We start from the raw sequence: 27743 nt of genomic DNA, 5'->3' as shown, positions 1-27743 counted from the left end.
GCCCAGCCTTGAGTTCCTGGCTGGATTCCACCTGTCCCTAGCTGCCTCACGTAGCACCTGTGGGAAGGAAAGCTGAAACTTGCCACCTTTAGTTCCCAAACCCAGGGGATAGAGTGCATAAAGGTGTGGAGGCATGAGCAAGAGTGCCCCACTCAGGGTCAGAGCAGCAAGCGGAGCATGGCAGGAGCACAGGGTACTTCCTGAAAAGTGAGGACAAGTGAGGTTGGAAGCATAGGCAGGGCCAAGACAGGAGCACTGTGTGCCCCTTCTAGGAGTATGGCCTTTGTCCCATCAGCAGTGCAGGATTTCCTCTGATGGTTACATACAGAGGCGGGTTAGGATGGATAGAAGGATGGATGGATGGATGGATGGGTGGATGACCAAATCAACTAAGTAGTGGGGTGAAGAACAGATGTAGGGACATAATATAAGGCAGAAAGTCCAGTTAGCAAGCTATCACTTGAAATGAAATGTGAAATGACATGGGCCTGAGCTAAGACAGTGTTGGAGAAATGGAAAGAAATGGAATCAGCCATAAGGTATGAGAAGGGCCTGTCAATTTACCAAATGTTGGGGACAGGAGAGGAGTCAAGATGATGATTCCCAGGCTGGCAGCTAGTCTGCCCAAGTTCTAAGAGAGCTACATGTTGGACCTGGCTACCTCTCCTCGTGGTCACAGGCCCGAAGATGGTCTGGGAGGAAAGCTGAGCTGGAAGCATAGCAGTCTGGCAAGTATCCAGCAGCATGGGGGGGCGGGGAGGAGGGGACACGGCCCACAAGATCTGGCCAAACGTTGCAAGGAAGCACCAGTGCTGGAGGACTTTATGGGAATCAACCCTGGAGCGTCGGACTTGTGGTGCTACCACCCCACTTTAGAACCTGCTGCTCCCACAGCGGCCACTTAGGCAGGGTCTGATTGACGACACCTCCCCTGAGGCAGCTGGGGGTGAGAAATCTAAAAAAAAAGGAGGTGGGAGTTTGTGATGAAAGACCCCACCCCACTGAGCTGAGCGTTAAAACCAGAAACAGGCCAGCCAGCCGTGGGGAGGTGGCTTAAGGGTGGGGAGAGAGGAAAGGTTTGAGCAGAGCTCAGACCTGAAATTTTACAATGAGGCTTCTTAAACTCTGGAATGAGATGATTCTAATAATCAAGAGTGATTGCAAATTATGGAATCCAGCCAGGAGCTAACTTGGCTGTGTAACAAACCACCCAACACTTAGCAGCTTTAAAAACCAACAGTTGTGAGGGAGTGTAGGGGAGGGTGGGGATAAAGGGGAGAGACCAACCAAAGACTTGTGTATATATATATATGAGCCTTACCAGTGGTCACGGACAACAGGGGAGTGGGGACATGCATGGGGAGGGGTGTGAGGTGGGAATGGGGGGATGAGGACAAATATGTGATACCTTAATCAATAAAGAAATTTTTAAAAAATAATAAAACTAGAAAACAAACAAACAAAAAAACAGTTGTGTAGTCTGGGCAGCACTCAGCAGGGCTAGCTCATTTTTCTCTCTCTAGGAGCTCCTACTCTCTTAGGCAGCACTCAGCCATGCAGTGTCCAGAGCAGTGGCCATCGGTGCCCTCTGCTGCTCAGGCCACACAGGAGGGAGCATGACCGGCCTGAGCCTTCTCACTGCTTCTGGAGGGTCACTGCTGGCCAAGACAGCACCAGCGGGGAGGCCCTGAGGCCCAGCCCTGCGAGGAGTCCTGAAGGAGAGGACATTTGATGTCTGTCTTGGGACAGAGAGAGGGGATGTGCACCCACAGGTGTTAAGTGAGGCAGCTGGGAACAGGTGCCCAAAGACATGGAGGACAGCCAGTGGACTGAAGTTACAGGAACTCGGCTTTGGGGTCTACTTAAGGAACATTTCCAGGACTGTCAACCTGGCCCATGAGACAGGAGGCAGTTAGCTGTCTGGAGGGTGCCGTGGGAGACAATGCCCTTCAGGGTTCCCCAACTCCAGCAACTCAGCAGCTTGCCAGAGAAGGAGGAACTTCAGGAAACAAACAGGAAGAAAACTTGGCCCCAAAACACTGATAATTACCCCTTTCCTGTCTTATTCCAGGAGCTCCTCCAGTTTCAGCACAACCACATGATGTGCAACCCATTTTACAGACCAAAACCCTAACTTTTGTAGCTCAGAGAAGTCCCTGGGGCTGTGTGAGTCACTGCTCTGCTGCAGAGGTGCCTTAGAAAAGACTCTCCTGGACTTCCACACTGTTTCCACCAGAGGGCACTCTAGCCTGGCTACAGAAGGCACCCAATGCCCTCATGGGGAAAAGCCCTCTTCCTCCAGGAAGCCTTCCCAGGTTGATCAACACAAGTTGTGGCTTCCCTGTCTCTTCCCAGCCTGGATTTTTCATTCTCCCAGCAGCTTCCTTTCAAATGCTCAGCAGCCCTAGGGTGTATCCTTCCTGGGGGGCCCGCAGCGACCACACATTAACATAATAGATCTGTGTACCAGGCTTCCCTCCTCTGCTCCATCCCATGACTTGACAGTTTCGCCTCCCTAAAAATCTGCTTCCAAAGCACATCTATCCAGGCACCAAATGCTCAAAAGAAGATGACTGCAGCACATGTGATGTCATCCAAATATGTGCTCATTACTGGGCCGTAAGTGGCAGTGCTTTCAGTTTGTGTATGTTTTAATTAGATAAGTGGTATGGTTTTGACATTTTTTAACCCAACACTATGTTGTCTGTACATACGTTGACTTTGTGGTGTTTAGCTTCCATAATATGCATTTATCATCTTTTATCTCTGTCCAATCTCAGTCATCTAGGTTGCCTCCGACTTCCTTCTGATAATGCCATGATGACTTGTCCTTGCAGAACTGCCCTTCGATGTTACGGCTGGACCTCTCTCGGGTTGCTGGGTCACTTCAGACATTGTATGGCGTCCCCACAGACATTTCACTTCTGCAGCCAGAGATTCTACCTCCAGGAGTTATTAAGGTGGTTTTTTTTAATAAGTTAATGGAGATGTACATGAACATATATTAATGAATGTTCATCACAGAGTTGTTTGTCGTAAACCCATTAGGAAGGGACTAAAAGTGAAAAGGCCTATGGATAGTAAGGCAAGAAGAAAGGACAAAAGTTGGAGCATCAGTGGATCAGAAGCCAGGCAGGCACACAGACAGGAGGCCATCAGAAGAACAGTTATGAATAGCTCAGGTGGTGCTCACAATTCCAGGGAAGAAGGCAGGCCTCTGAGGACCAGAACAGCAGGGTGAGCAGTCGTTGGCCGACTAAAGGCCGTCTCAGGTGGGCTGGGGGAAGGCTGACACAAGGCATAGGCCTTGGCAACTGAACCAGCCTGGGACTCAGCCAGAGCCTTCACAGCCTATGGTGAAGAAGGGAACTCATCGCAGCCAGTTGCTGTCTCTTTGTCAGCTTCCTGTCTAAGTTGGTTTTCAAGGGCTTACCAGGTCTGTCATTGTCTTTGTTCTGGGCCATTTACAAATAAGTGCTTTAATTAAGGCTTTCTGAGGTGGCCGTGATTGCCTTGTAAAAGCTTGTGGGCTGCTTGTGCTCACACAGGGATGGCACCTCACAGCCCATGCACACTATCCCTTTGCAAGGCCCTGCCAGCTGCATGTAACCAAGACCAGTCACCTTGTTAGAAGTGAGAGGGTTGGAGGGGGTGCCTCCTATCACCAGGCACTCGATTACCACTTCTAACACCCAGTAAGTATTGGGTTGCCATTCATATTTCACAGGTAACAAAACCAGAGAAATGTAAGTTGTCCCAGATCCCAAAGCTAGTAAGTGGCAGCACTAAGCTCAAAACCCAGCTTTTTATCTCCATTGTCCATGCTTTCATCATCTCCAATCAGGACAGTGGCCTGGGCACACTCACGGTTCCCCCCGGAAACCAAGGAGGTGGATGTGTCTACACAGAGACCTTCAGTGAAGGGTACCACTCCATAATCCAGCTCACCGGGCTGAGAAGTGAGTGGGGTCAGAGGATGGGCACAATTGCCAATGCAGTGATGGAGAAATGTTTATGAAGAATTCACTGCCTTGCATCCCCCAGCATTTTACCAAGACATAAACCCTTGGGCATGAATTGAGAACCTTCCAGGTGCTCACTAGTTCCAATGTGGATTGAGCCAAGTGGAGAGAAAGACTTAGTTCTTTCTTGAATGTCTTGCAGACATTTAATCCAGTAAAAGGCTTAACATGAAAGTACCCACAAGCCACATCTCCCACAGAAGTGCTCTGAAAACCCCACCAACCTTCAGCTGCAATCAGCCATGCCCTGACCCCAGGCCTTGCCTCCTTCTATGTCTCTCACATTAGAAGCCCCTAGCCCAAAGCCCACACCCCACACCCACAGAGTTCCCACCCCAGAAACAACAGTCTGTGCAAATCTATGCACATGGCCCAAAAGGGAGACTGGGAGTGTCCTTCCTTTAAAATGCATGCAGAAGTTGCCCAGCTTCCTGACAGAATTCCATGGCACCATCACCCGCCCTTTCAGAACACAGGGGTCCTCCCTCACTCTGGGGTATAACAGGCCACTTGCCCTGAGAGGGATGAGGGAGGTCCTGGTGAGGCCCTGAGCGGATGCATGAAGGGCTATTTTTAGACCAGACTGGGTCAGCGTTTGGTCACGGCTGGTAAGTAAACAGGCTCATTGGAGGAGTCATCCTTGGGTTCAAAGGTGGTCAAGACACGTGTGCTTGGAAGAGTTTATGGGCTTAGATATTTGGGTTCAGGGAACCTCCTGGCTTGGTGCCACTGTCCACCCATCACAGTCTAAGCCCAAACAGAAAGAAGGGAGTTTGGCTGAGGGACAGCCACATGAACCCTCACCCCCTCTCACCCAATGGGTCCTGTGAGGAGAGGAAGTGATGCCATTTTAGGACCCTGGTGACCTCCCCAACCCCATCACAGTACCTTTCACCCTTCCTGGTGAGTGTGTGCATTCCAATCAGTATTCATTGCTCAACTTCTCTGCTGGGAACTCAAGGACTCTCACCCCCCACATCATACCCCAACTCAGTCTTGCACCCCATATTTATGCCACCCTTTCCTACCTCCAAACACCTCAGGTCTCTGTTGGATTCCAGGAACCCAGCAAGTATCTCCTACATAGTTGGAACTCAATAAGAATTTACTGGATGAATGAGGAGTGACTGATTACACAGTCTAGTCTCCAAATCAGAACTGGACTCCTTTCTTGTCTCCTCCCAATCTTATCCCCATCCCAACCCAGTCTTCCTTAAAGCCACCTCCAAGAAGCCTTCCCTGATTACGCCCTGTCACTCTAAGGTATTCCACACTCCCATTCCTAAACCTCTCCCACCAGCAATGATGCCCAGAACTCTGAAGAATGGCCCTGGTTTCCTTCTGAACTCTGACTCGGTATCTCCCATGACCCAGCTGTTGTCCATGGCTTCTTCTTCCTAGGAATTCCTCCAAGTACAGAGGCCATGCTCCCTCCCAAACCTCCACCCCGATCCTCCTCCCTGACTGTGCTCTAGAAAGGAACAGATTAGGAGATGCTCATGTTGATACTGAAGAAAGGGGTATTCTTAGGGCAAGAGGGAAGGCTAAGAGCCTACAGGCGTCTTCAAACTACGGCCTGCGGGCCACATGCGCCCCGCAGAGGAGTCTGATCCGGCCCGCCAGGTTTTTTGGGCAGTGAGCACAGCCGAGGTGTTACAGTAGGAATTAGTAGTTCATATAGTCAGGCCCTCCAGCTCTCTGAGGGACCATGATCTGGCCCCCACTTTAAAAAGTTTGAGGACCCCTGGAGAGGTTGTTTGGGACAATGCCCCTCCTTGGGACAGACCAGCTGCTCCACCTGAGGCCAGGTCAGAGGGCCAGGGCCCACAGCACAGCTGAGCCCCCTCCAGGAAAGGACTTGGGGAGCAGGCTCCCCCCAGGTCACTGCACCCACTCCCTGCATGGGAGCGTGGAATCCAACTGATGCTTCCAGCACCCCTTCTCCCTTCTCCACATCCTCTTGGGTGGGGAGAGGCCCTGAGGAAGCTTGTAAAGGGCTTTGAAGATGAAACAGGCCTGTGGCTGGGGATTGTTGACACAGCTACACTGAGGAGGCAAGCGGGGCTGGCCCTTAAGAGCCCGGGATGATGCCAAGCCAATAAAACGCAGCTATTGTCTCTTTGCTGTCCCTTTTAATGCCAGCTGGCCCTGGTGCATAAAAGGGCCTGCCACAGCCCAGGGAGCACAGGCTTTTGGCTCCATTCCCTGCCGGCTTCTCTATTCTTCAGATAACCTCCCTATCTCCAGCATGACCTGTGGGTTCGGCTCCGGGGGCTGTGGATTTGGCCCCAGGAACTTCAGCTGCGCCTCCGCCTGCGGGCCCCGGCCTGGCCGCTGCTGCATCACCGCCGCCCCCTACCGCGGGGTCTCCTGCTACCGCGGCCTCACAGGGGGCTTTGGCAGCCAAAGCGTCTGCGGAGCCTTCCGCTCTGGCTCCTGTGGACGCAGCTTCGGATACCGCTCAGGCGGCGTGTGCGGACCCAGCCCGCCCTGCATCACCACCGTGTCCGTCAATGAGAGCCTCCTCACTCCCCTCAACCTGGAGATTGACCCCAACGCGCAGTGCGTCAAGCATGAGGAGAAGGAGCAGATCAAGTGTCTCAACAGCAGGTTCGCTGCCTTCATTGACAAGGTGGGTGTCCCTAGCCGGCCCTTCCCTGGACCTTCAGTGGCTGGGCTGGGCGCTGAAGAGGAGTGAGGGGCAGGAGGGATGTGGTCCAGATGAGCTGCTAGTCTGATGGAGGGCACAGACATGGACAGAGGGCTGTGTGTTGGGCAGTGGCTCCTGATTTGATTCCAATGTTATTGTACACAACCTCAATCCAGGCAGGCAGGGTGCCCACAGAGAAGGTGGGTGTCCTTGATCACACTCTTCCTAAACTCCATCCATGTGCAGGACTCAGGCTGGGCACTGAGGGGGAAGCCAGAGGCAGGCTTACCAAGAGAGGCTCCAAGAGACAGTCATACCTCTAGGACACAGACAGGAAGACAAGAATAGGATCATGAGCTGCCAGTCTGATGCTCAGGACAAACTGAAAACACATGAGCAGAACTAGGGGCAGAAACTGGTAGGGCTGACAGGTAACATCTTGTGAGCAAAGGGCTGCCATGTGGGTGTTCAATGTGCTTGAAGCCAACTGGCCGCTTACATGGCAAGGAGATGCTCCCTGTGTCCAGGGCAAGGCTAGTGAGTGTGGGTGCTGGAAGACTGCCCAGCAGGAATCTCATGGACCACACAGAGCTGTTTCCATACCAGTGGTTACTTAGACACTGGGCAGGGGCCACCTTGGTTTGTCCAAGCCACCATGCAATAGGCACAGCCCCCACTCTCCCAGGCCCTATAAGGAGGGAGGCACAGCGGAAACCATCTGCAGATGTCAGCGTCCGACTCAAGTCTGAAGCTGTCTCCTCCACTGAATCGCACCCTGTGTGGCAGTGGTGCGTGAATCTGGGGGAGAAGTCTCCCATGAGGTAGCAGTTCTGGGGCCAAGGAGAGCACTCAGAGCTAACCTCGGAGAAGCCAGGTTAGAGAGATACTCACCAGGAAAAAGCCCGAAAATCTGAAACTCCTAACAACATGAGAGACCAAGGATAACCTAAGAAAGAACTGACCAGGGATGTGGCAGTTATTAGACAAAGGGATATAAATGGGGTGGTGGGTCAACCTCCTGGCAGGGAGATGGATGTGAGATTTTCCTTGGGCCAACCAGTCAATAATTACTATAGTGAGAGAAGCGTGCGCGCGCGCGCACACATACACACACACACACACACACACACACACACACACCGCAAGAAGGCAGCAGATCAGAGTTTGAGTTCTCCCTCTGCTGTTGTGAGATCTCAGGCAGGGGATCACTTGGGTCCCTCATCTGTAAAATGAGGGGGTTGGAGCACAGAGCATCCCAGGTGACTAATTGCACTGTTGTTGCAGGGGTTCAGTAATTGGCACCTATTTTATTTTTCAACTTTCATAGTCTGCCTTTCTAAAAGGACTGAACTGCTCATGTACACACTGACCATCACACCTGACTTGGTGTAGCAGCTGCCTAGCGTGTGGGTGCCTTCTGGTACGAGGGCTCGCTAAACCTTCCTAGTGAGGCGATCAGCCTGCAGAGGGGTTAAGAGCTGTGCCCAAGGACACATTATTAACAAGCAGCGGCAGAGTCTGGACTCAGCGTGGTTTGGCACTTTTCAGGTCACTAGGTAAATTGCCTTAAAGACGTTAAAGTTAGCTCCCAGTGACTTCGAGGTGGTGAGCTGGTTAAGCCCTGGTGTGACTTTGAGAAACGACAAGCCCCCATCAGGGAGGACTCTGGGTCGGAGAGTTGGGGCCTAGTGCTGGGACCTCCTCTTGCCCTGTGATCCTGCAAGAAGAGATTCTCATGCTCTGCTTCTGGGCGGCAGGTGCGCTTCCTGGAGCAGCAGAACAAGCTGCTGGAGACCAAGTGGCAGTACTACCAGAACCGCAAGTGCTGCGAGAGCAACCTGGAGCCCCTGTTTGAGGGCTACGTCGAGACACTGAGGCGGGAGGCCGAGTGTGTGGAGGCCGACAGCGGGAGGCTGGCCTCAGAGCTCAACCACGTGCAGGAGGTGCTGGAGGGCTACAAGAAGAAGTAAGTGCAGGAAGGGCTGGCTCAGGAAAGGGCTTGGAGGGAGCTCCCAGAACAGGAATGTGTCCCGGTCTGTGGCTAGGTCTCTGCCTGAGGACAGGGAAGAACCTGCACTCTGTCTTTCCTGGACCCCCAGGGGCTGGAGCTCTCCAGAGCTTCCTGCCAGCAGCTCAGGGAAATGATGTTCTCTTCCTTCCTCCATCCACCAGACCTTGCTCTTAAGACCCCGGAAAATTTAACATTCCTGGACCCTTTGCACCTAGCCCTCAAAGCCATGGACGTTCTTCCTAGGTTTACTCCTTCACCCAACACTTTCTGAGCTCCTATCAGGAGCCAGACTAGATTCAGATACCTTTCCCAGGGGCAACCAGGAGATACAGTCCTGTCCTTGTGGACTTTCAGTCTGCTGGGAGGCAGGGTGGCACGGGCACAGACAGACCTTCAGTAACCATGTGTGATACAAGCTATGACGGGTACACACGGGAGACTGAAGGAATCCGGTTTTGAGGAGTGGCCAGCTGTCTTCAGTAAGGCTCTCGCCTTGGACTTCCCATTCCACCACATCTCCTACCTCTGGCTCCAAGCCAGCCTGCCCACAGAGCAGGAGGAAGTAGTGGGCTTGACTCCTCTTGGCTGAGCCCAGGAAGAGAATGGGAGGGGATCCCAAAGCCAGGGGCAAGAGGAAGGTTAAAAAGAAAGGTGAAAGGAGAGAAAAAAAAATCTATCTCCCTTGATAATTTACACACACACACACACACACACACACACACGCACACGCACACGCACACGCACACACAGCTTCCAGATCCTGCCCTCCCACCCCCACTGAGAGCCCAGAGGGGATGTGAGAATGGATGCTATGGTCCTCCAATGCATCCCAGCAGGCCTGGACCAGCAGCCTGATTTCTTCCTTGCACCACCTCATTTCTTTTGGAGGCAGGGGCACAAGCCAGAGGAGATCTAGGAATCAGGCATGTTTGCAGGCCTGCTTCAAGGCCATGTTAAGAGCTGCTCAGACGGGGTCCTGTTCTCCTTGCCCACCTCAGGTATGAAGAAGAAGTTGCACTTCGGGCCACAGCGGAGAATGAGTTTGTGATTCTAAAGAAGGTGAGTACCTGAAGCCAAGCCCCACCCTGAGTTCCCGGCCACCCTGTCCTCTCTGCCCTGCCACATGGCAGCCAACCCTCAGAGCATCCCGAGGAACCCTGACTTCATGGCCTCTTGTATCCCACACAGGACGTGGACTGCGCCTACCTCCGCAAGTCAGACCTGGAGGCCAATGCGGAGGCCCTAACTGAGGAGATCGACTTCCTGCGGCGGCTGTATGAGGAGGTGAGGGACTCTCTCAGCCATGGTGGGCTCCCCAACCCCTGCCCAGACCCTACAGACCAGCTGTTGTGGAAACCCGGCTTGAGACTGTTGGGTTGGAGGGGAGCAGGGAAAAGGAGGAAAGGATACAGAGAAATGGAAAACCAAGAGGGACAGAAGTAGTAGAGGCAAGAGTGTGTAGTCTCTAGGACAAACAACGTGTCTTGGGAACCCAAAGCAGAGGCCACATAGTCATCACGCAGCCTCAATCCGTTCTCCAGATTTTCTTGGGCAGCCCATGGCCTTCCTCAGTGTGGTCAGTCCAGGGGAATGTGACGTGGCCCCTCCACAGGGTCTGCCCCCAAGGAAGACCCACAGCATGCTGGCTAGCAGGAAACTGCCTTCGTTCATATGGGCCTGAACAATTCCAGGAGCAGGCCTTTGAGAACTAGTCATATTTTCTTCTAAGAGGGGTTTTTTATCTGTACAAATGTTATGTGATCTCATCAGGGAATTTCTCTCCAAACAAGAGACTTTGGCTCCAAATGGGCCAAAGAGATGATAGGCATCAGCCTCAGCAGGTGAGGAAAAGTTCAGATAACTTGGTTATTCTTCCTCTTCCGTTACTCCTGCCCCACAGGAGATCCGTGTCCTCCACGCCCACATCTCAGACACCTCCGTCGTCGTCAAGATGGACAACAGCCGAGACCTGAACATGGACTGTGTCATTGCCGAGATCAAGGCTCAGTATGACGACATCGCCAGCCGCAGCCGGGCTGAGGCAGAGTCCTGGTACCGCAGCAAGGTGAGTGGCATAGGACACCTGCCTCCTAGACATGGCAGAGGGAGGGATGTGAGGTATGTATTAGAAAAGGCTGCTTTTGTCTGGGGATTCTGACCCTAGGGATGGTAACAGAGGCCAGACAGCTCTCAAGGTGAGGGGGCAGGGCAGGGCTGCCATGGGTGGTTGCTCAGGCTGAGCTCGGTATAGCCTGCACTCTCATCTGTGAATGGGTGGCAGGTCCCCTCCTGAATCTCTGGTTCCCCCCAGTGCGAGGAGATGAAGGCCACAGTGATCCGTCACGGAGAGACCCTGCGTCGCACCAAGGAGGAGATCAATGAGCTGAACCGCATGATCCAGAGGCTGACCGCCGAGGTGGAGAATGCCAAGTGCCAGGTACGGGGCATCTGCACCCTAGACCACCAAAGAGGCTGAGGGGCTAGCCATGGTCTCACAGGCCATGTGTGTTCAATCTAAATCTCTCCATTCATTCTCTAGCCCATTTACATAACTAGAATTATAAGTTGTGGTCACTTAGGGAGACCCAGATGATGAAGGAGAGACCTGTTCCTGGGATGTTCACAGCTGGCTGGGAGAGACTGGACACATCCAGGAAATTGACAGAGAGACCCAGAAATCATACCCCATCTTGTTCTCTTCTGGGTCCCCAGAACACCAAGCTGGAGGCCGCAGTGACCCAATCAGAGGAGCAGGGTGAGACTGCCATCAACGATGCCCGCTGTAAGCTGGCCGAGCTGGAGGCCGCCCTGCAGAAGGCCAAGCAGGACATGGCCTGCCTGCTCAAGGAGTACCAGGAGGTGATGAACTCCAAGCTGGGCCTGGACATCGAGATTGCCACCTACAGGCGCCTGCTGGAGGGCGAGGAGCAGAGGTGAGGCTCCACCCAGTTGCCCTATTGCCCCAAGAACTCCACATGCATAGATCTGCCCATCTTTGATTCCTCCATATCTCAGTCTCAGGCCCAAGAACTGGCCTCAAGCTAGATTGTGGGTTCTTTGGATCCTTGATTTCTAAGGACTGGAACTTGGTATACAGAGGAAAAACAAAAGCCAATGCCACTGTGACGTCTAGAGTCCCAAAAAGCACCCGGCCTTGCTAGGATTAGAACCTAGATACCCTTCCGATCAGTTCAGAAGATCATTGAGTTACTCTACCCTCAACTTTTCCAAAATCCATTCCCTCCCTTGTTTCTGGAAGGCCACCTTGTCCTAAGGTGGAATTGCTGGCCATACCTGGCCCTGGCCTCCTGTCACTGCCCAAGAGAACCTTCTCCTTCCTAAAACTGAGCCCGTGCACACAGGCCAGGGACGGTTGTTCAGGCTGTGCACTGCACAAAGGCAGCCTGCTGGGAGTAAGTGAGAGCTGAATCCAGCCTGAACTCTGCTGGCCAAAGAGTGTGCCCTGGCATTGCAGCTGCCAAAAAGGCACTCTTCAAAGTTTCACAAAGAAGTGACTGTCGCTCACCCCATAACCTAGGGGAAACCTGAGGACTCTTTCTGATCTCTTTTTCTCTTCCCCTCTCTTCCCTTTTCCCCACTCAGGCTGTGCGAAGGCGTTGGATCTGTCAATGTCTGTAAGTATCACGAGTCCTAAAAAAGAAAATTCTTGGACAAAAAGAATTTCCTGGATGAACCTATAGGCACTGGAGAGAGTTTTTCCAATACTTCCTTCAGTGAATAGGTGTAGGTTGGTCATGCAGCAGGAAACACTGAGCTTAATTTATGGGAAGAACCTCACAGCATGAATGGGGTTGGGGAGGGAAAGAATAGTAATATGTCACTGCAGGAAGGGACCTTGGATATCGCTCAGTCTGACCCCACCCCTTGTATAGGTGTGGAAGCGCAGAAAGAGGAAGGGGCTTATCCAAGGTCACAGAGGACAACCAGAGCCAGAAAAGCCCAGGCTCCTGGCTCCCAGGCTCAGGTTCCTTCCATGCCTTCAGAACTAGAACTGAGGGTCCTTTGAGTCCTTCCCTGGTGGGCTGGACAGATCACAGAGGCCAAAGGGAGGCGGCTGGTGGCGGTGTCTGACTCAGCCCTTGTTCTCACAGGTGTCAGCAGCTCCCGGGGCGGAGTCGTCTGTGGGGACCTCTGTGTATCTGGCTCCAGACCAGTAGTAGGCAGTGCCTGCAGTGCCCCCTGTGGTGGAAACCTGGCTGTGCCCACCGGAATGTGCGCGCCCTGCTGTCAGCTCAACACCACCTGTGGAGGGAGGTGTTAGCTGCCCCAAGAGAGAGCCAGAGAAGCCTGTACTGCCTGCCAGATGTGCCACTGACCCCAACCCCCGCTGAGAACAGCGGCGCCTCAGTAGCTGTTCCCCATGTGTTCTGAGAATGCACCACAAGGCTTGTTCCCCTCAGCCTCTCCTCTGCTCATCTTGTCCTGCCAGAAAGGGCTGCTGCTTGGAATGGACCCTTCTCTTCTGCATCTTCTCTGGCTCCTCCCAGGCAGGAGGGCTCTCCTTCCCTGAAAGGTGCTCTGCTGGACTGTGCCCCTTCCCTCTCTGGCCCCTTGTCCTCTGATTTTCCAATAAACTGGGGGACCTGCTTTCTGTGCTATGATGTCTTGCTTGCTCAGAGTGAGCCCATGACCACCGATTGATGAGCACCTGAGCCCCGTGAGATGACCTGAGGACTGGGGTCATTCTGGCCTGTCCTCAACCTGGATACCCACAGAACTACCTATCCCCAGTAGTTCCATCCTCCCCTGGCCAGGCAATGCTGACTGTGCTCACAGCACCTTCCCCTAAGTCACACCTGTCAGAGGTAGTCTGAGACTTGAGATTTAAGACTTGTTCCTCTGGCTAAAAGGAACCAGAGGAGGCCATAGAATATTCTGAAGGCAGGGTGTGTGTGTGTGTGTGTGTGTGTGTGTGTGTGTGTGTGCGCGCGCACGTGCGTGTCTGGCTTTAATCCCCTTCCCCCACACACACCTCCACCAACACCACCACACACATGCACACAGCAGCAACCTCCGGAAGTGCCAACAGCCACCTCAGATGGCCACCCCGTATCAGTCTGGACCCCATACCACCCATTCCCACTATTGTCCATCAAACTATGGAGATGAGACCCTTGACACCACCCCTCGCCAACCCAACTCAACCCCCTGCCATACACACCTCTTCAGCACCCAGGACAGCCTCCTAAAAAACTCTTAACTCCTGCCCCAGCTTCTTTGGCTCAGTAGATAGAGCCTTGGCCTGCAGACTGAAGGGTCCCAGGTTTGATTCTGGCCAAGGGCACATGCCCGGGTTGTGGGCTCGATCCCTAGTGTGGGGTGTGCAGAAGACAGCTGATCAATGATTCCCTTTCATCATTGATGTTTCTCTCTCTTTCCCTCTCCCTTCCTCTCTGAAATCAATAAAAATATTTTTTTTTTTAAAAAACTCTTACTCCTAAAAGGAGCTACTTCTCCTCCCCACCATTTACTTGCTTTCTTGACTACCCCACTGACTACCCTCATCCCCAGATCCCTCAGAGTTTTAATACCAAGGCCAAGGTGGCTCCTCTGCCCCCAAATGGCCTGACTGCTCCTGTCCTCTACTTAGAAAGAGGCTGGGAGCTCCAGGGGGAAGCTGTTGAGAAGCCCTAGCCCCGCTCTGGAAGAACCAGGCATGGATTAGCCCTCCCTGGACCCAAGCCCCACTCCTGTGGAGTGAATTTCCATCTCACTAGCCCTCTTCTTCCCTCTCTTTGCCCAGCCCTACCTCAGCCCTAGTGCTGACCAACCTTCCTTCAGGCCCTTACCTTTCTGACCATGTCACCATGCTGTCCTAGGAGGACCCACCACCTTCTCTCCCTCCCTCCGTCCTGGAATCTCTAGGGCCCTCTTGACTCCTGGCCTGTCACCCTCTCTCCCTCCCAGAGTCTCAGGTCTTTTACTTCATTGTTTGGCAGGCTCTGAGCTCCTCCCAAGCAGCTCTCCTTCAGCTACCACCATCATTGGTGTTATCCCCAGTTAAAATCATCTGACTGTGCTTCAGAGTCATGGGGACTTGCCTGCTGCCCTGACCTCACTCCTCAGCCTCAGACCCATGCCCCCAGTTTGTACAGGAAAGCTCTGCTTGGCAGTTCTAAAGTCCCTTCCACTGAACAGACCTCCAAGCTGAACTTACTATTTCTCACCTTCTCCACCCGTCTTCTCCTATCGCCCCTGTCAAGATCCTCAACATAGTTACCCATATCTAAACCTATGATCTATGCCTATACCTTTGCTCTCAAAACTAACTCCCAAGTGCTTTCTTTCTCTACTTCCAAAGTATCCTTCTAATCCATTTCTTTCCTCTCGCGCCCTGCTACTACTACCCATGGTCCAGACACCACCATCTTGGTTGAGTTCTGTTCTCCTTCCCTTCCAATCCACCTACACAGCAACCAGAGATTTTTACAAAACCCAAGTCTCACCTGCCAGGGGGTCTCCATTACCCTCAGGATGAATTCTGGGCCTTTGAACATAGCATATCAGTACCTGGCTCTGACTTATGTCTCAGTGCCTCTCACCACTTCCCGTTGACTGTACCTTCTTTTCCTGCTCTGGCTCAGGGGAAGTGAATACTGGACCAGAACCTTTGAAAGAGTCTTTTTTGTCCTGATTTTCTTAGGCAATAGCTCTGAGTTCTGCTCTGGGATTGTAACACTTCCTTCCCAGGGACTTAGGGAGGACATCGTGAGCACTACCAGCCTTGGGAGGTCATCCAGATGCCACCTGGGAGAGCCCAAGGAGGCTCCATGCTTCAGGAACTGCACCTTCCTCCAGCCCCACCAGCTCAAGGGACCAGGCAAGACTAATGTTGCAGACTCTCCATCTGTTAGAGCCTCCGTTCCTGAGTACCTGAGCCTCACTTCCTCTGCCACCTCTTCATCAAGGAAAGGTGTCGTTTCAAAGAGGCTTTGGTCTCAGGAGGAAAGAGATGCACATTTGGAAGATTATTAACCAGAGAAAGCTGGTTACCTCTTGAAGGAAGTAATATAGAAGCTGAAGCCTACACGAAGACCAAGAGTTCATTTATTCAATCGGCAAATGATCACTCGGTGCTTAATATGGACCCAGGATTGTTATACAAACTTGGCTCATATAAGTGAAGAAAATAGTCAAAGATGTCTATCCTCCGTGAAGCTTACATTTTATAGCAAAAAGTGTAAGGAGTTAGCCAGAAAGAATAGATGTGCCCTAGACATGGGAGAATGAGTATGAAGAGGTGAGGCTGGAGCATGGAAACATCAGGGACTCTATTAGTCTCTGAGGCTTCAGCGGGAGGCCGGTGCCCTCTAGAAGCTTAAAGTGAGCCTCTCATTTCTACACTCTTCTCCACTGCCCCTTCTACCCTATCCCCAACCTCATCCCACCAAATCTTTCTTCATCCAAGGTCATTCCTCACTCCTACTTCCTTCCAGGCACTTTTCCCATCATTTTGAAGAGGTAGGCCAATCAGTGAAGCCTTCCACACTTCACAGAGAGACTACTGCCTCCTCTTTGGAATGTTCCTGCCGATTCCTAAGGTATATGAGCTATTTAGACGTCAGGTCCTCTGTGCTGACAGCTGAGTGAAGGCGAGTGGTGGTAGTGACAGCACGTAAAGTAACAGTCCTCCAGCATCTGCCCTTCCTTGATGTGCTTGCTCTTTTCATAGGCCAGTTGTCAACCCAAAATGTGAATAAACTAATTGAGTTTCAAAAGCCTGAAGAGGCCTGGCCACATGCTCCTGGTGATCAAACCAGAACATGAAGCTAAGAATCCAGATTTCTATCCCCTGTTTTTCTTTACTATCCCATTCTGCCTCCTGCTATTCAGAGCCTCTGAAATCTGTGCTGTTGTAATATCATAGTAATAATAACAACAATAAGAAATAGCAATTCTTGAGTATCAGTTGTGTGCCATGCTATACTCTAAATTTTTTTTTATATTGTCTTGTTTATCCTCCTGTGATTATTATCTTTAGAAATGGCCCCAGGTCTCCTCTCTCGGTTTATGTCGCTCCTCATTTCACAGGTAGAGTCTATGTCCCCTCCCCAGGACTCTGGACTGACTCTATAATAGCTGCGACCAATAGACTGTGGTGAGGTTGACATTCTGGGGCTCTTTCTTGGGTATGCTCTCTCAGGCATAAGGGTAGGGGCTGCTCCTTATATATGCAGCTCCTATACTTACAGAATTTACTCCCACAATTATACAATAGAAAGGATAAATGGCTAAACCAACATTCAAACTTTTTTTTTTAACAAAATGTTTTTAAATGCATAATCTCATTTAAGGAACCAGAAGGAACCTTAGGAATATGACCCAACCTCCTTCATTCTACAGACAAGGAAACAGAAGCTCGGAAGGTGGGAGCAATTTGCCCCAAGTCACACATTTGGGAAATAGCAGAGTCAGGACTGTGTATTGGAAGCACAGTTCTCCTGATTCTCCCCACACTCTTGTCTCACATGCCTTCCTTCTGTTTTTACCTCCACATGTTTCCTGGTGGACTTTCCCTCTCCAGGAATGCCCCTGGTGCAAAATTCCTTTGTTGAGAACCCCTTGGGCACATTTGACCATACCTAGAGGCATTTTGGCACCAGGTGGGTGAAGGCCAGGGATACTGCTCAGCCTCCTTATGATGGACAGGACAGCCCCGCCGCACAGAACTCTCCAGCCCAAGATGTCAATAGGGTTAGCGTTGAGAAAGCTTGGTCTCGAGAAACCATGACTGCATAGATCCCTGCCTCCTTCAGTCTTCTCCTGCTTTCCTGAGGCTTGGGTTGCTCAAGCCAGAAGGGCAGCGTGCAATGCCATCATTTTCAACTGCTGAAAAAATACTTGAGAGGATGGAGAGGCCCTGAGGAACTTCCTGGCAGGAGGACCCTGGCGGGTTTTCAACACTCTGAGGAACCAGGTTTGATTCGCTACAGTAAGTTTATTGGAAACACAGAGTGAAACAAGGACAAAATTGCTGGCAGTTGAGTCATTGGCTTTTTTAGAAGCTCCTGCAGGCAGCCCTCACAAAGTCATGGGAAAACCACCATCAGTGCTCCCTATCTCTGTTCTGCAGGTACAAGCACAGGGAGATTTTGGGCCTGCCCGCTCCTCCAAGCTTGGGTGAAGGGGTCAAGTAGGACCAATGAATCCAGAAAAAATCAGAAAGCAGAAGAAAGGATGAATCCTCAGGAAAACAAACTGACTACTGAGAAAGGCGACAGAAAGAGACCAAAGTGCTGCCCCAGCTTCCCAGGCTCAGGGCGCTTGGGAGTGGCACATAGAGGGAGCGGGTAGGGAGGACATGGATCGTGGCACATCTGATGACTGGTTCTTGCGGGGCCAGCTCTGGCAATGCGTGGGGCAGCGGGAGGGGCGATCCTGGTTCTCGAGGTCCAGTCTGGGCAGAGGTCCAGGCCGGTGATGTGCCCTGGCAGAGGCTGCAGCCTCCTAGCACTTGTTGCAGCCCGCGCTGCAGGAGTTGGCGGTGCCCACCACCACGTTGCCGCAGCAGGGGGCGTTACACACGCTGGTGGTGACAGCAGGGGCAGTACCGCGTGCGCAGAGATCGCCACAGACGACGCCACCGCGGGAGCTGCTGACGCCTGAATGAGGGGAGAACAGGCCCAGACTCTATCAGGCGCTGCCACAGACAGGCAGCTTTGGGGCAACCGAAAACGCCCCCTCCCCAAAGGCCTTGGACCACCCCAGCGGGAGAAGAGTAAAGGCTTGATCTACTTACAGACATTCACGGAGCCGACGCCCTCACACAGCCTATTGGGAAAAGAAAAGAGAGAGGTCAGTGCCGTGGCAAAGCCGCCTGGCGGATGCAGCCAGCGTGGAAGGTGAGACCCATGGCCCTCCTTCTGGGGCTAATCCAGAAACGGGGAGGGGAGCGGGAGGAGAAGGAGTGGGAGGGGCGCTTCACCAGCACGTGGCTCCTGGAGACAGACGCCCAGTGTGCCTGGCTCTCCACCCACTTTAGCTGAGCAACCTCTGATTTACCCTCCCTCCGCCTACCTCCTCATGGAGACCATCTACTCCCAGGTCTGTAGTGAGAATGAAATCAAATGATACATGTGAGTGCTTAGTGCCTGCCGCCCAGCCAGCACTTCAGAAATATTCACTGCTACCATTTCTATTGGTTCTAGTTGGCTTATAAATGCATTTGAGGCCTAGCCGGTTTGGTTCAGTGATTGGAGCGTTGGCCCATGGGTGGTGGGGGTGGGGAGGGTTGTTTCCCCGTCAAGGGTGCATACATCAGTTACAGTTTGATCTCTGGCCCCAGTTAAGGAGCATGTGTGGGACAACCAATCGATGTGTCTCTCCCTCCCTCCTTTGCTTCCACTCTCTCTTAAAAAAAAAAAAATCAATGGAAAAAATATCCTCAGATGAGGATAAATAAATAAATAAGTAAATAAATGCATTTGAAGAGCAGCAGGTGTAACTTCTTAAATCTGGTCTGTTTGGTATCACTAATTTAGGAGGGCCGAAGTTTTTTTTGTTTTTGTTTTTTGTTTTGTTTGTTTTTTGTTTTGCTTTGCTTTGCTTGTTTTTAAAATATTTTTATTGTTTTCAGAGAGGAAGGGAGAGGGAGAAAGATAGAAACATCAATGATGAGAGTGATTCATTGAATGGCTACCTTCCTCATGCCCCTACTCGGAATCAAACCTGCAACCAGGGCATGTGCCCTTGACCTGAATCAAACCTGGGAACCTTCAGCTGACACTCTATCCATGGAGACAAACCAGCTAGGGCAGAAGCAGAAGTTTTTGTCTCTTCTCTTTTCCCCATTGCAGAACCAACAGTTCCTAAAACAATGCCTAGCTCAGTAAAGAACTGTTGCATTGCATGAATAAATGGGATTTTAGAACCCACTTGGAACAGGCACAGAGACCATCTACACCAAAACCCTCACTTGACATATAGAGAAGCTGAGGCCCAGAGACAGAAAACAGCCAATGACAAAGGCAGGGCTATAACTTGGGCCATCTAACTCAGCCTGCTGTCTCTTGAAGGGAGACACATGGGAATTCCTGTGAGAGCACAGTGGCAAAGGGCTGTCAAAATTAGCTTGAGGTGTAAGGAGAATTCACTGTCTAATCACCTATCCCCAGGTTTCATAGGGAACACACATCAAAGCTTCTGCTTCACTCCCAGAAACCCATGTGGCAGAGAGATAGACCACTCCCTTTCCAGGGCCTTGTCCACGTGTCTCTTCAACTTCCAAACTTAGTCTTGGAAAACTCTTCCTCCCAGAATTCTTCATGAATGAAACACCCCAGGCCCAACAAGCCCTAGTGCCTCTGAGCTCTCCAATGCAATTCCTTGTGTACATTGCAATTCCTTGTGTACATTGTGAGTCTCCCCAAGTGATCAGCTACCAAATTTGTGTCCCCATTGCCCCAATACACAGAGTGCCCCTAGGTGCTCTCTCTGCATCCTCATACTCCCCTGTCATCTGCCCAGGGCCCCCTGGCTGTATACAAGAAGAAGAAAGCTCAGGGTATGAGTACCTGACCAACCTGGGCAAGGACCTAAGGGCCACATTCTGGGAAGCTTCTCCTCATAACTGCCCTCCAGCCATCAGAAGGCTAAATGGCCAATGGGTCTGCTCTCACCCGCACTTGGTTCCCAAAGCAATCCAGAAGCAAAAATGTCCAGAATGTGACACAGCTGCCTCAAGGGACAGATCCTGCTGCCAAGTCCTACCTGCTGTGATGGAGGACCACTTAGGGATACTCACTACTGTTAGAATATCTAGTCTGAGTTAATAAAATCCCCTATTGACATTGCTCTCTGTGATAAATATGAACTCCCAAGGCTGAGGCCTTAGCTAGGCTTGAAAAGAGAGCTGGAATCCGAGTGACATGTGCAGGGCCCAGGAGGGCAGAAGCACTATGAAGGGAAGTAAACCCCAAGCCCAGGCTGGGCTTCTCAGGAACAGCAATTGCAACAGCTAGACCTGACCTGACCTGACTGAGGAGCAGATTTGTAAAAGGAGTCAGTTCCAGATCGCCACCAGGTGGGAATGAGAAACTCAAATGGGGCTAGAAGCATATCCAAAGAACTTATTCAAATTACCTGTCCAGCTGCATGTTCAGGATATTTGGAAACAAGAGAGGACTGATGCCACGCCTGTGAGGGACTGGGCCAGCTGAGAACCCAGGCAAGGCTGGGAGAGAAGATTGGTTATGATACCCACCTCTGCTCCTCGCCCTCCAGCAGGCGCCTGTAGGTGGCAATCTCGATGTCCAGGCCCAGCTTGGAGTTCATCACCTCCTGGTACTCCTTGAGCAGGCAGGCCATGTCCTGCTTGGCCTTCTGCAGGGCGGCCTCCAGCTCAGCCAGCTTGCAGCGGGCATCGCTGACGGCCATCTCGCCCTGCTCCTCAGACTGCTTCACTGCCACCTCCAGCTTGGTGTTCTGGGGGCCAGAAGAGGACAAGGCAGGTTATGGACCCAGGTCTCTCTGTCAATTTCCTGCATTTGTCCACTCACTCACACCCAGCTGGGAACACTCCCAAAACAGGCCCCTCACCTCCATGAACTGGGTCTCCCTGGTAATCACACCCAGGACGCTAGTCATGCAAATGGGCTGGGGAATGAATGGTGGAGTCCCTATGGCCTGTGGAAGCCAGGCCAGGCCCCCAGCCTCTCTGGTGGTCTAGGGTGCATGTGCCCCGTACCTGGCACTTGGCGTTCTCCACCTCGGCGGTCAGCCTCTGGATCATGCGGTTCAGCTCATTGATCTCCTCCTTGGTGCGGCGCAGGGTCTCCCCGTGACGGATCACGGTGGCCTTCATCTCCTCACACTGGGAGGAAGCAGAGATTCAGGAGGGGACCTGCCACCCATTCAGGTCACTACAGATGAGAGCTCAGGCTGTACCGAGCTCAACCCGAGGAACCACCCATAGCAGCCCTGCCCCCTCAGCCTGAGAGATGTCTTGTCTCTGTTACCATCCCTAGAATCAGAATCTCCAGACCAAAGCAGTCTTTTCTAATATACCAGGATCCCAGTGCATGAAATCATGCAGCGCCACACACCCACCTGCAGCCCCGCCTTAACACCCGTAGCTGTCCACATAGAGCTCCAGTACGCCTGGCCCAGCCCCCAAACCCTCTGGCCTTCTCTGGCTGCTTCAAGCCCTGACCTCAGTCCCACCAGTGGCATTGGGCTAGTCCTGCCTTCTCTGGGTGCCTCTCTGTTTTCACCCCATCTCCAGAGCAACACAGCAGATCCACCCCATCATGGCTCTGGAGGAGAGCATGGAAGCCTCCCATCTGCTGCACTGTGCTCCTTCCCCTGGCAGGTGGGCCACGGGACACTCAGATTGAGAATGCTGGGTGGTGAAGGACTGGTGAGGGGGGCACCCTCCTCAGCACGGGATGGTACCAACTCCTCTGGGCACCTGCCCGCTTCCACCCCTATCTCTGGAGCAACACCCCAGCTAATGACCAGGTCATTACCTGTTACAGAGTCCCACTCATTAGCATATTAGCTCTGTATTAGTATAGATCCCTCACATCCCTCCCACTGCCATGTCTAGGAGGCAGGTGTCCTGTGCCACTCACCTTGCTGCGGTACCAGGACTCCGCCTCGGCTCGGCTGCGGCTGGCGATGTCGTCATACTGAGCCTTGATCTCAGCAATAACACAGTCCATGTTCAGGTCCCGGCTGTTGTCCATCTTGACAACGACGGAGGTGTCTGAGATGTGGGCGTGGAGGACACGGATCTCCTGTGGGTATGGGAAGTGGAAGGATCTTGTTTAAGCCACAGCCTCACCCACCATGGCATCTACCCAATCTTCTCAGCCCTCCCTGGTCTCCAGCCCCCACCCCTCATGGATGGCAGACTGATACCCAAATCCCTGTCCACCTTATGTTCCAGGCCAAAGCTCGTCTTGGGGACAGGCAGCCAGTTTCTTGCCTGGATCACAAGCCCTCACCTCCTCATACAGCCGCCGCAGGAAGTCAATCTCCTCGGTCAGGGCCTCTGCGTTGGCCTCCAGGTCGGACTTGCGGAGGTAGGCGCAGTCCACATCCTTGAAAGGTGGGCAGTCTTTGAGTTCAGAACTCTGGTGATTGTCACCCTAATGCCCTCTTCTCATCCATTCATGGAGGCCAGGTGACAGGGGAAGGATTCCCAGGGTTCCCATTCCCATCCATCTCCATATTTTCTGAACTTCCTGGGATGGACCTCACAACCTCCTCCCCTTCTGAGAACAAACCCTTTCTGTCTTGAATAGCCACTGTCCTTTCCCCCTCCCACCTGAGACAATTTACCTTCCCATTACTCCTTTTTCACTCACCCTGTTCCAGGACTCTGCCCAGACTGACTCCCCACTCAGACATCTTGGCCCCTCCATCTTTCCCAACAGTCCTCTGAGTCTCCACCTGGCCACTCCTGGTTCTTGTTCCATCTTTCCCCACATTCTGCATCTCTGCCCCTCCTTTTATTCAGACATCCCACAGCTCTACACAGGACATTGTCCCTCAACAGACACTGAAGATGCCAGGCCTCTGTGGGACCCAAGCCACAGACCACACTTCCAAAGCCGAGCAGGACATCCAGAGGTCAACCCGGCCATCCTCATGCCCCAGGACACAGTGGATATTCCAAGGATATTGACCTTTGTCTAAGCTCTGGATGTGCCTTCCATGACCCTATCTCTGGGAATTCCCCATGTGATTTGACATGGTCATTGCACCCCACATTGAGGTTGAGACCCTCAGGGTCTCCCCAGGAAGAGTCTGTCATTCTAGGATCCCTCATGTCTGTGCTCCCTAGTACTACATGACTCACCTTCTTCAGAACCACAAAATCATTCTCAGCTGTTGCTCTCAGAGAAACTTCCTCCTCATACCTGAGGCAGAAGAGGCAGGGAGAGGGGTCATGGAAGGGCAAGTCTCCTATGAACCCCTCCCACTTCACAGGGGCCAATGTTAGGAACCTCCCACCACAGCTGGACCTCTGGCAGCCCTGTTAGGTCCTTGTGGCTAGATTTGGGATGTCTCCACCTTGAAATGAGGGGTCCCTGGGACTAATCTTCTGGAACCTCATAGCTGCTCTGAGGTCACCTCAGGAGGCAAATAAGGTCTCAGCACCAGGCCCATGCTTGCAATAGCCAGCATCCCCTCTAGCACTCAGCACCCAGCCACCCCTCAGCTGGGTGCATCCTCGCCCAGGTGTGGGTCTATGAGCCCAGAGGCCATCAGCACTCCGAGCCCTGAGCTGTGGGACACCCAGAGCCCAGGACCTGTAGTATTCATTTCCTATCCATGGGCCAGGTGCTATAGGTGGGAGGTCAGGAGGAGAAGGCCTGGAAGATGCCAGAAGCCTTCTCCCCACAGAGCACAAGCAACAGCTGCTGGGTGGTCAGACTCCAAGAAAAGAAGGCTAAAGCAGGGGATAGATGTCCTGGGGGAATCACAGCCCTCCTCTCAGACAGGCATCCAGGCAACAATTGCACAGGTGAAAAGGTCCTACTGCATACCGCCACCCTGGCCTGCTCACCCTGCTTGGAAATTCTTCTCCCGTCTAATCCAATTGCCTTTAACCCAAGTCCGCCCCTGTGTCCCACGTCAAACCCTGTCACACTCACTTCTTCTTGTAGCCCTCCATCACCTCCTGCACGTGGTTGAGCTCTGAGGCCAGCCTCCCGCTGTCGGCCTCCACACACTCGGCCTCCCGCCTCAGCGTCTCGACGTAGCCCTCAAACAGGGGCTCCAGGTTGCTCTCACAGCACTTGCGGTTCTGGTAGTACTGCCACTTGGTCTCCAGAACCTTGTTCTGCTGCTCCAGGAAGCGCACCTGCCATTCAGGATGGAGAAGAAGTGTCAGATGGCTCTTGGTGCCCCAAAGCCCATTTGGAGTGTTGCTTTAAGGTAAACTTCCAAATCTGAAGTTCAGCAGAAATTAGAGGTGGACAGTGGCAGACAAATCAACTACAGGAATCCCTGATTATGATCTATATCTGAATTTTCCAACTTGGGGGTGGGAGCAACGGTCTGGGAAAGATCAGTCCCTTCTCAGGTGAACTGAGTTATCCCTACCTGATGAGTCCAAGTAGCATGTAGTCAGTCTCCAGGTGAAGGGCTCACCCCCTCACCTTGAAGCTAGAAGAGGTGCCCTCTTAGGCAGAGTTCCAACGTTCAGATCAGAGGCTGGGATGTGTGGTGACAGGTATCACGAGGCGATGTCACTAGCCATCTAGAGGAGAGTTCTGCTACCCTTGCCCCTGGCCCCCTTCACTGGATGGCCAATCCACTTTATGCCTCAGAAAGAGCACAGTCCTCAGGTGGGGCCTGAGACCTCTGTAACTTCAGAAGCAGTTCCCATTTTCCTCTTCCATTTCCTGAACACTAGTTGTGCCTCTGAACAGCCAGGTCATAAGCTCTCTTCCATAAGCTCTGCCTATTCGACTCCCAGCTGCATCTTCTGGGTCTTGTGTGTGTGCCTGTTCTTGTGTGTGTGTGTGTGTGTCTGCCCCTCTCATCAGAAAGGGGAGCTCAGGCCGTCAGAGCTCTTCCTGCCCCTGACTCCCCTCTCAGTGCCCAGACTGAGTCCTGCACATGGGTGGAGTTTAGGAAGGGTGTGTTCAAGGACACCCACCTTGTCGATGAAGGCAGCGAACCTACTGTTAAGACACTTGATCTGCTCCTTCTCCTCATGCTTGACACACTGCGCGTTGGGGTCGATCTCCAGGTTGAGGGGCGTGAGGAGGCTCTCATTGACGGACACGGTGGTGATGCAGGGCGGGCTGGGTCCGCACACGCCGCCTGAGCGGTATCCGAAGCTGCGTCCACAGGAGCCAGAGCGGAAGGCTCCGCAGACGCTTTGGCTGCCAAAGCCCCTGGAGAGGCCGCGGTAGCAGGAGACCCCGCGGTAGGGGGCGGCGGTGATGCAGCAGCGGCCAGGCCGGGGCCCGCAGGCAGAGGCACAACTGAAGGTGCCTCCAGCACAGTAAGATCCACAAGTCATGGTGTTTCTTTGGGACACAGGAGGCTCTGAAGAGGGAGAGGTCCTAGTGGAGGGTATAGTGGACAAGGTGTTTACACCTCTGACATCTTTGGGCCTTTTATATATGTGGGGAGCCTGGTGCGTCCATGGATGAGGAGCAATTAGCCATCTTTTATGGGCTTGGGTTGCTTAGCTGCTGTATTCTCCCTTAATGCACTTAATTGGGTTCCAAATGCGGCCAGATATTTATGGCCTTTTGTCCTAAACTGCACAATTTTTGTCATCAAAGAGTCAGCTCACATCTGCCACGCCCACCCCGACCTCCCTCTACACAGCTGTGGAGACTCAGGAACTGGAAGATGAGGGAGCAGTGACTCAGGTTGGAGTGGGGGGTTAGGTGGGGCTGCTGCTCCTCCAGTACCTTGCCACCTGATGATGTCAACGCCACTGTCCGTGGTGCTGGTCGGACCTGCCCTAAACCACTGGGAGAGTGTGAGATCCACAGGTGATGTGGAACTTGGGATGAGCTTGGGATGTGATTTCCCTCACACGGATGATCTGTTCTGCATTGCCAAAGTTCCACAGTTGCACAATCTCTCAATTATCCCTACATGTATCCAACACTCCCACACTGTTCCTAAATCCCTCACATCTATCAACATATTCCACCCCGTAAACACACCACACACACACACACACACACACACACACACACACACACACTATGCATAAGACATTGTGTGGGAAGGTCACATGCTGACCTTTTTACTCACAATATGACACACACTCACATGGTCGTGTGCACTCTCACCTACCCTCTACCCTCCTTACACACTGACCAGACCCTAAGCCAATTGATTAGACCTTTCTTGGCCAGCCCATGCTGAGGGAAACATCCCCTCCCTCAGAGTCTTGCATGAGCCCTAAGGGGACACACACTCGCTCTCTGGCCTCAGGAATGTGCAACCATTTCCAACAAAATTCCAAGCAAGGATAATGTGCCTGGATTTCACCTGGAGCCTCTGTGTTTCCTCCAGGGCTCAGAAGGTCTAAGGTGGACACCATTGTTATGCATCTACATGGCATTTGGCTCAGATCTAATTATATCTAGCTAGAGCCATATGAGGAGAGCATCCAGCACCCTGTCATTCCCCCTGAGTCTGTGCCACTTTCCATGTTATGTCAATCTTGCCACCTCATTCCCTTTACAGCAATTTGTCAGCAACCTTGGAAGAGGTCACAACAAATCCATATTGGCGTGTGCTTCCCATCCAGTGTGGCTAGTGTGGGCATTCAACGCTAAAGGGTTGGGCAGGAACCAAGGCCCTGCCATAATGATCTCTGTGTGATCTGGACTAGGCACTCCACTTTTCTGGGAAATGGAGTAAGCCTTTTCCATTCTAGTGCTGCCTTGAGGAATTACAGGGATGTGCACATGTTTCATAACCTCCAGAGCACAATGCAGATGTTCTTTATTGTAATCATTAAGAAGCAGGAGGTACCCTGGCTCTTGTGGCTCAGTTGGTTGGAGCATCATCCTATACACCAAGAGGTGGTGTGTTGATATATCTCTTTCTCTTTCTCTGTCTCTCTCTCTCTATCAATAAAAAAATTTTTTTTAAAAAAAGCAGTAGGCTCTGGGGCAGCATTTTTCTCAGAGTTCCATTGTGACTCGCTCATGGAAGCAACCAGAATTTTAATTAAATTAGAACAAAATCAAGTAGAGTGAAATAAATTAAATTAGAAAACATCAGAGTGCATCATATCAATATATAGTAAGAATAACATTTCATGACCTTTTTGTTTCAATTGTATGTGGTGTCTATATATGTATTTTGTCACTATGTAAAATCATTTCTTAATATGATTGAAACTAAAAAATTTAAATACCTGGCATATTAGTTAAGAACACAGGTCCAGGTTCCAAAATGCCTACTTTCAAAATCCAGCTCTGTGACTTTCCATGATTACTTAACCTCTCTGTACCTCATTTTATGATTTGCTAAATGGGGATAATAGAATCCACCTCATAAAGTTGTAAGGATTAAAAGAATTAATCCATGTAAAACACTTAGAACA

At 52.0% G+C, this 27743-nt stretch overlaps 2 protein-coding genes across 2 annotated transcripts; one reads left to right on the top strand and one right to left on the bottom strand.

Moving 5' to 3' along the window:
* Positions 1-6175: 6175 nt before the first annotated feature.
* LOC118728396 (keratin, type II cuticular Hb1) lies at positions 6176-13291 on the top strand. Its single transcript, XM_036454877.2, has 9 exons — positions 6176-6654; positions 8430-8638; positions 9682-9742; positions 9872-9967; positions 10584-10748; positions 10995-11120; positions 11396-11616; positions 12287-12318; positions 12796-13291. Exons 1-9 carry the CDS (start codon positions 6271-6273, stop codon positions 12963-12965), a joined length of 1464 nt encoding a protein of 487 aa, XP_036310770.1. The 5' UTR covers positions 6176-6270; the 3' UTR covers positions 12966-13291.
* Positions 13292-17632: 4341 nt separating this feature from the next.
* Positions 17633-25743, bottom strand: LOC118728397 (keratin, type II cuticular Hb6). The gene is made up of 9 exons (XM_036454878.2): positions 25317-25743; positions 24307-24515; positions 23508-23568; positions 22651-22746; positions 22276-22440; positions 21390-21515; positions 20907-21127; positions 18444-18475; positions 17633-18306 (listed from the first exon to the last, which is right to left on the bottom strand). The coding sequence occupies exons 1-9, from the start codon at positions 25683-25685 to the stop codon at positions 18152-18154; spliced, it is 1434 nt and encodes a 477-aa protein (XP_036310771.1). The 5' UTR covers positions 25686-25743; the 3' UTR covers positions 17633-18151.
* Positions 25744-27743: the final 2000 nt, after the last annotated feature.

Source organism: Pipistrellus kuhlii, unplaced genomic scaffold, assembly GCF_014108245.1.
Source record: "Pipistrellus kuhlii isolate mPipKuh1 unplaced genomic scaffold, mPipKuh1.p scaffold_m20_p_3, whole genome shotgun sequence".
In the NCBI taxonomy this organism is placed as follows: domain Eukaryota; kingdom Metazoa; phylum Chordata; class Mammalia; order Chiroptera; family Vespertilionidae; genus Pipistrellus; species Pipistrellus kuhlii.
This window is presented reverse-complemented; position numbering and strand designations above follow the sequence as displayed.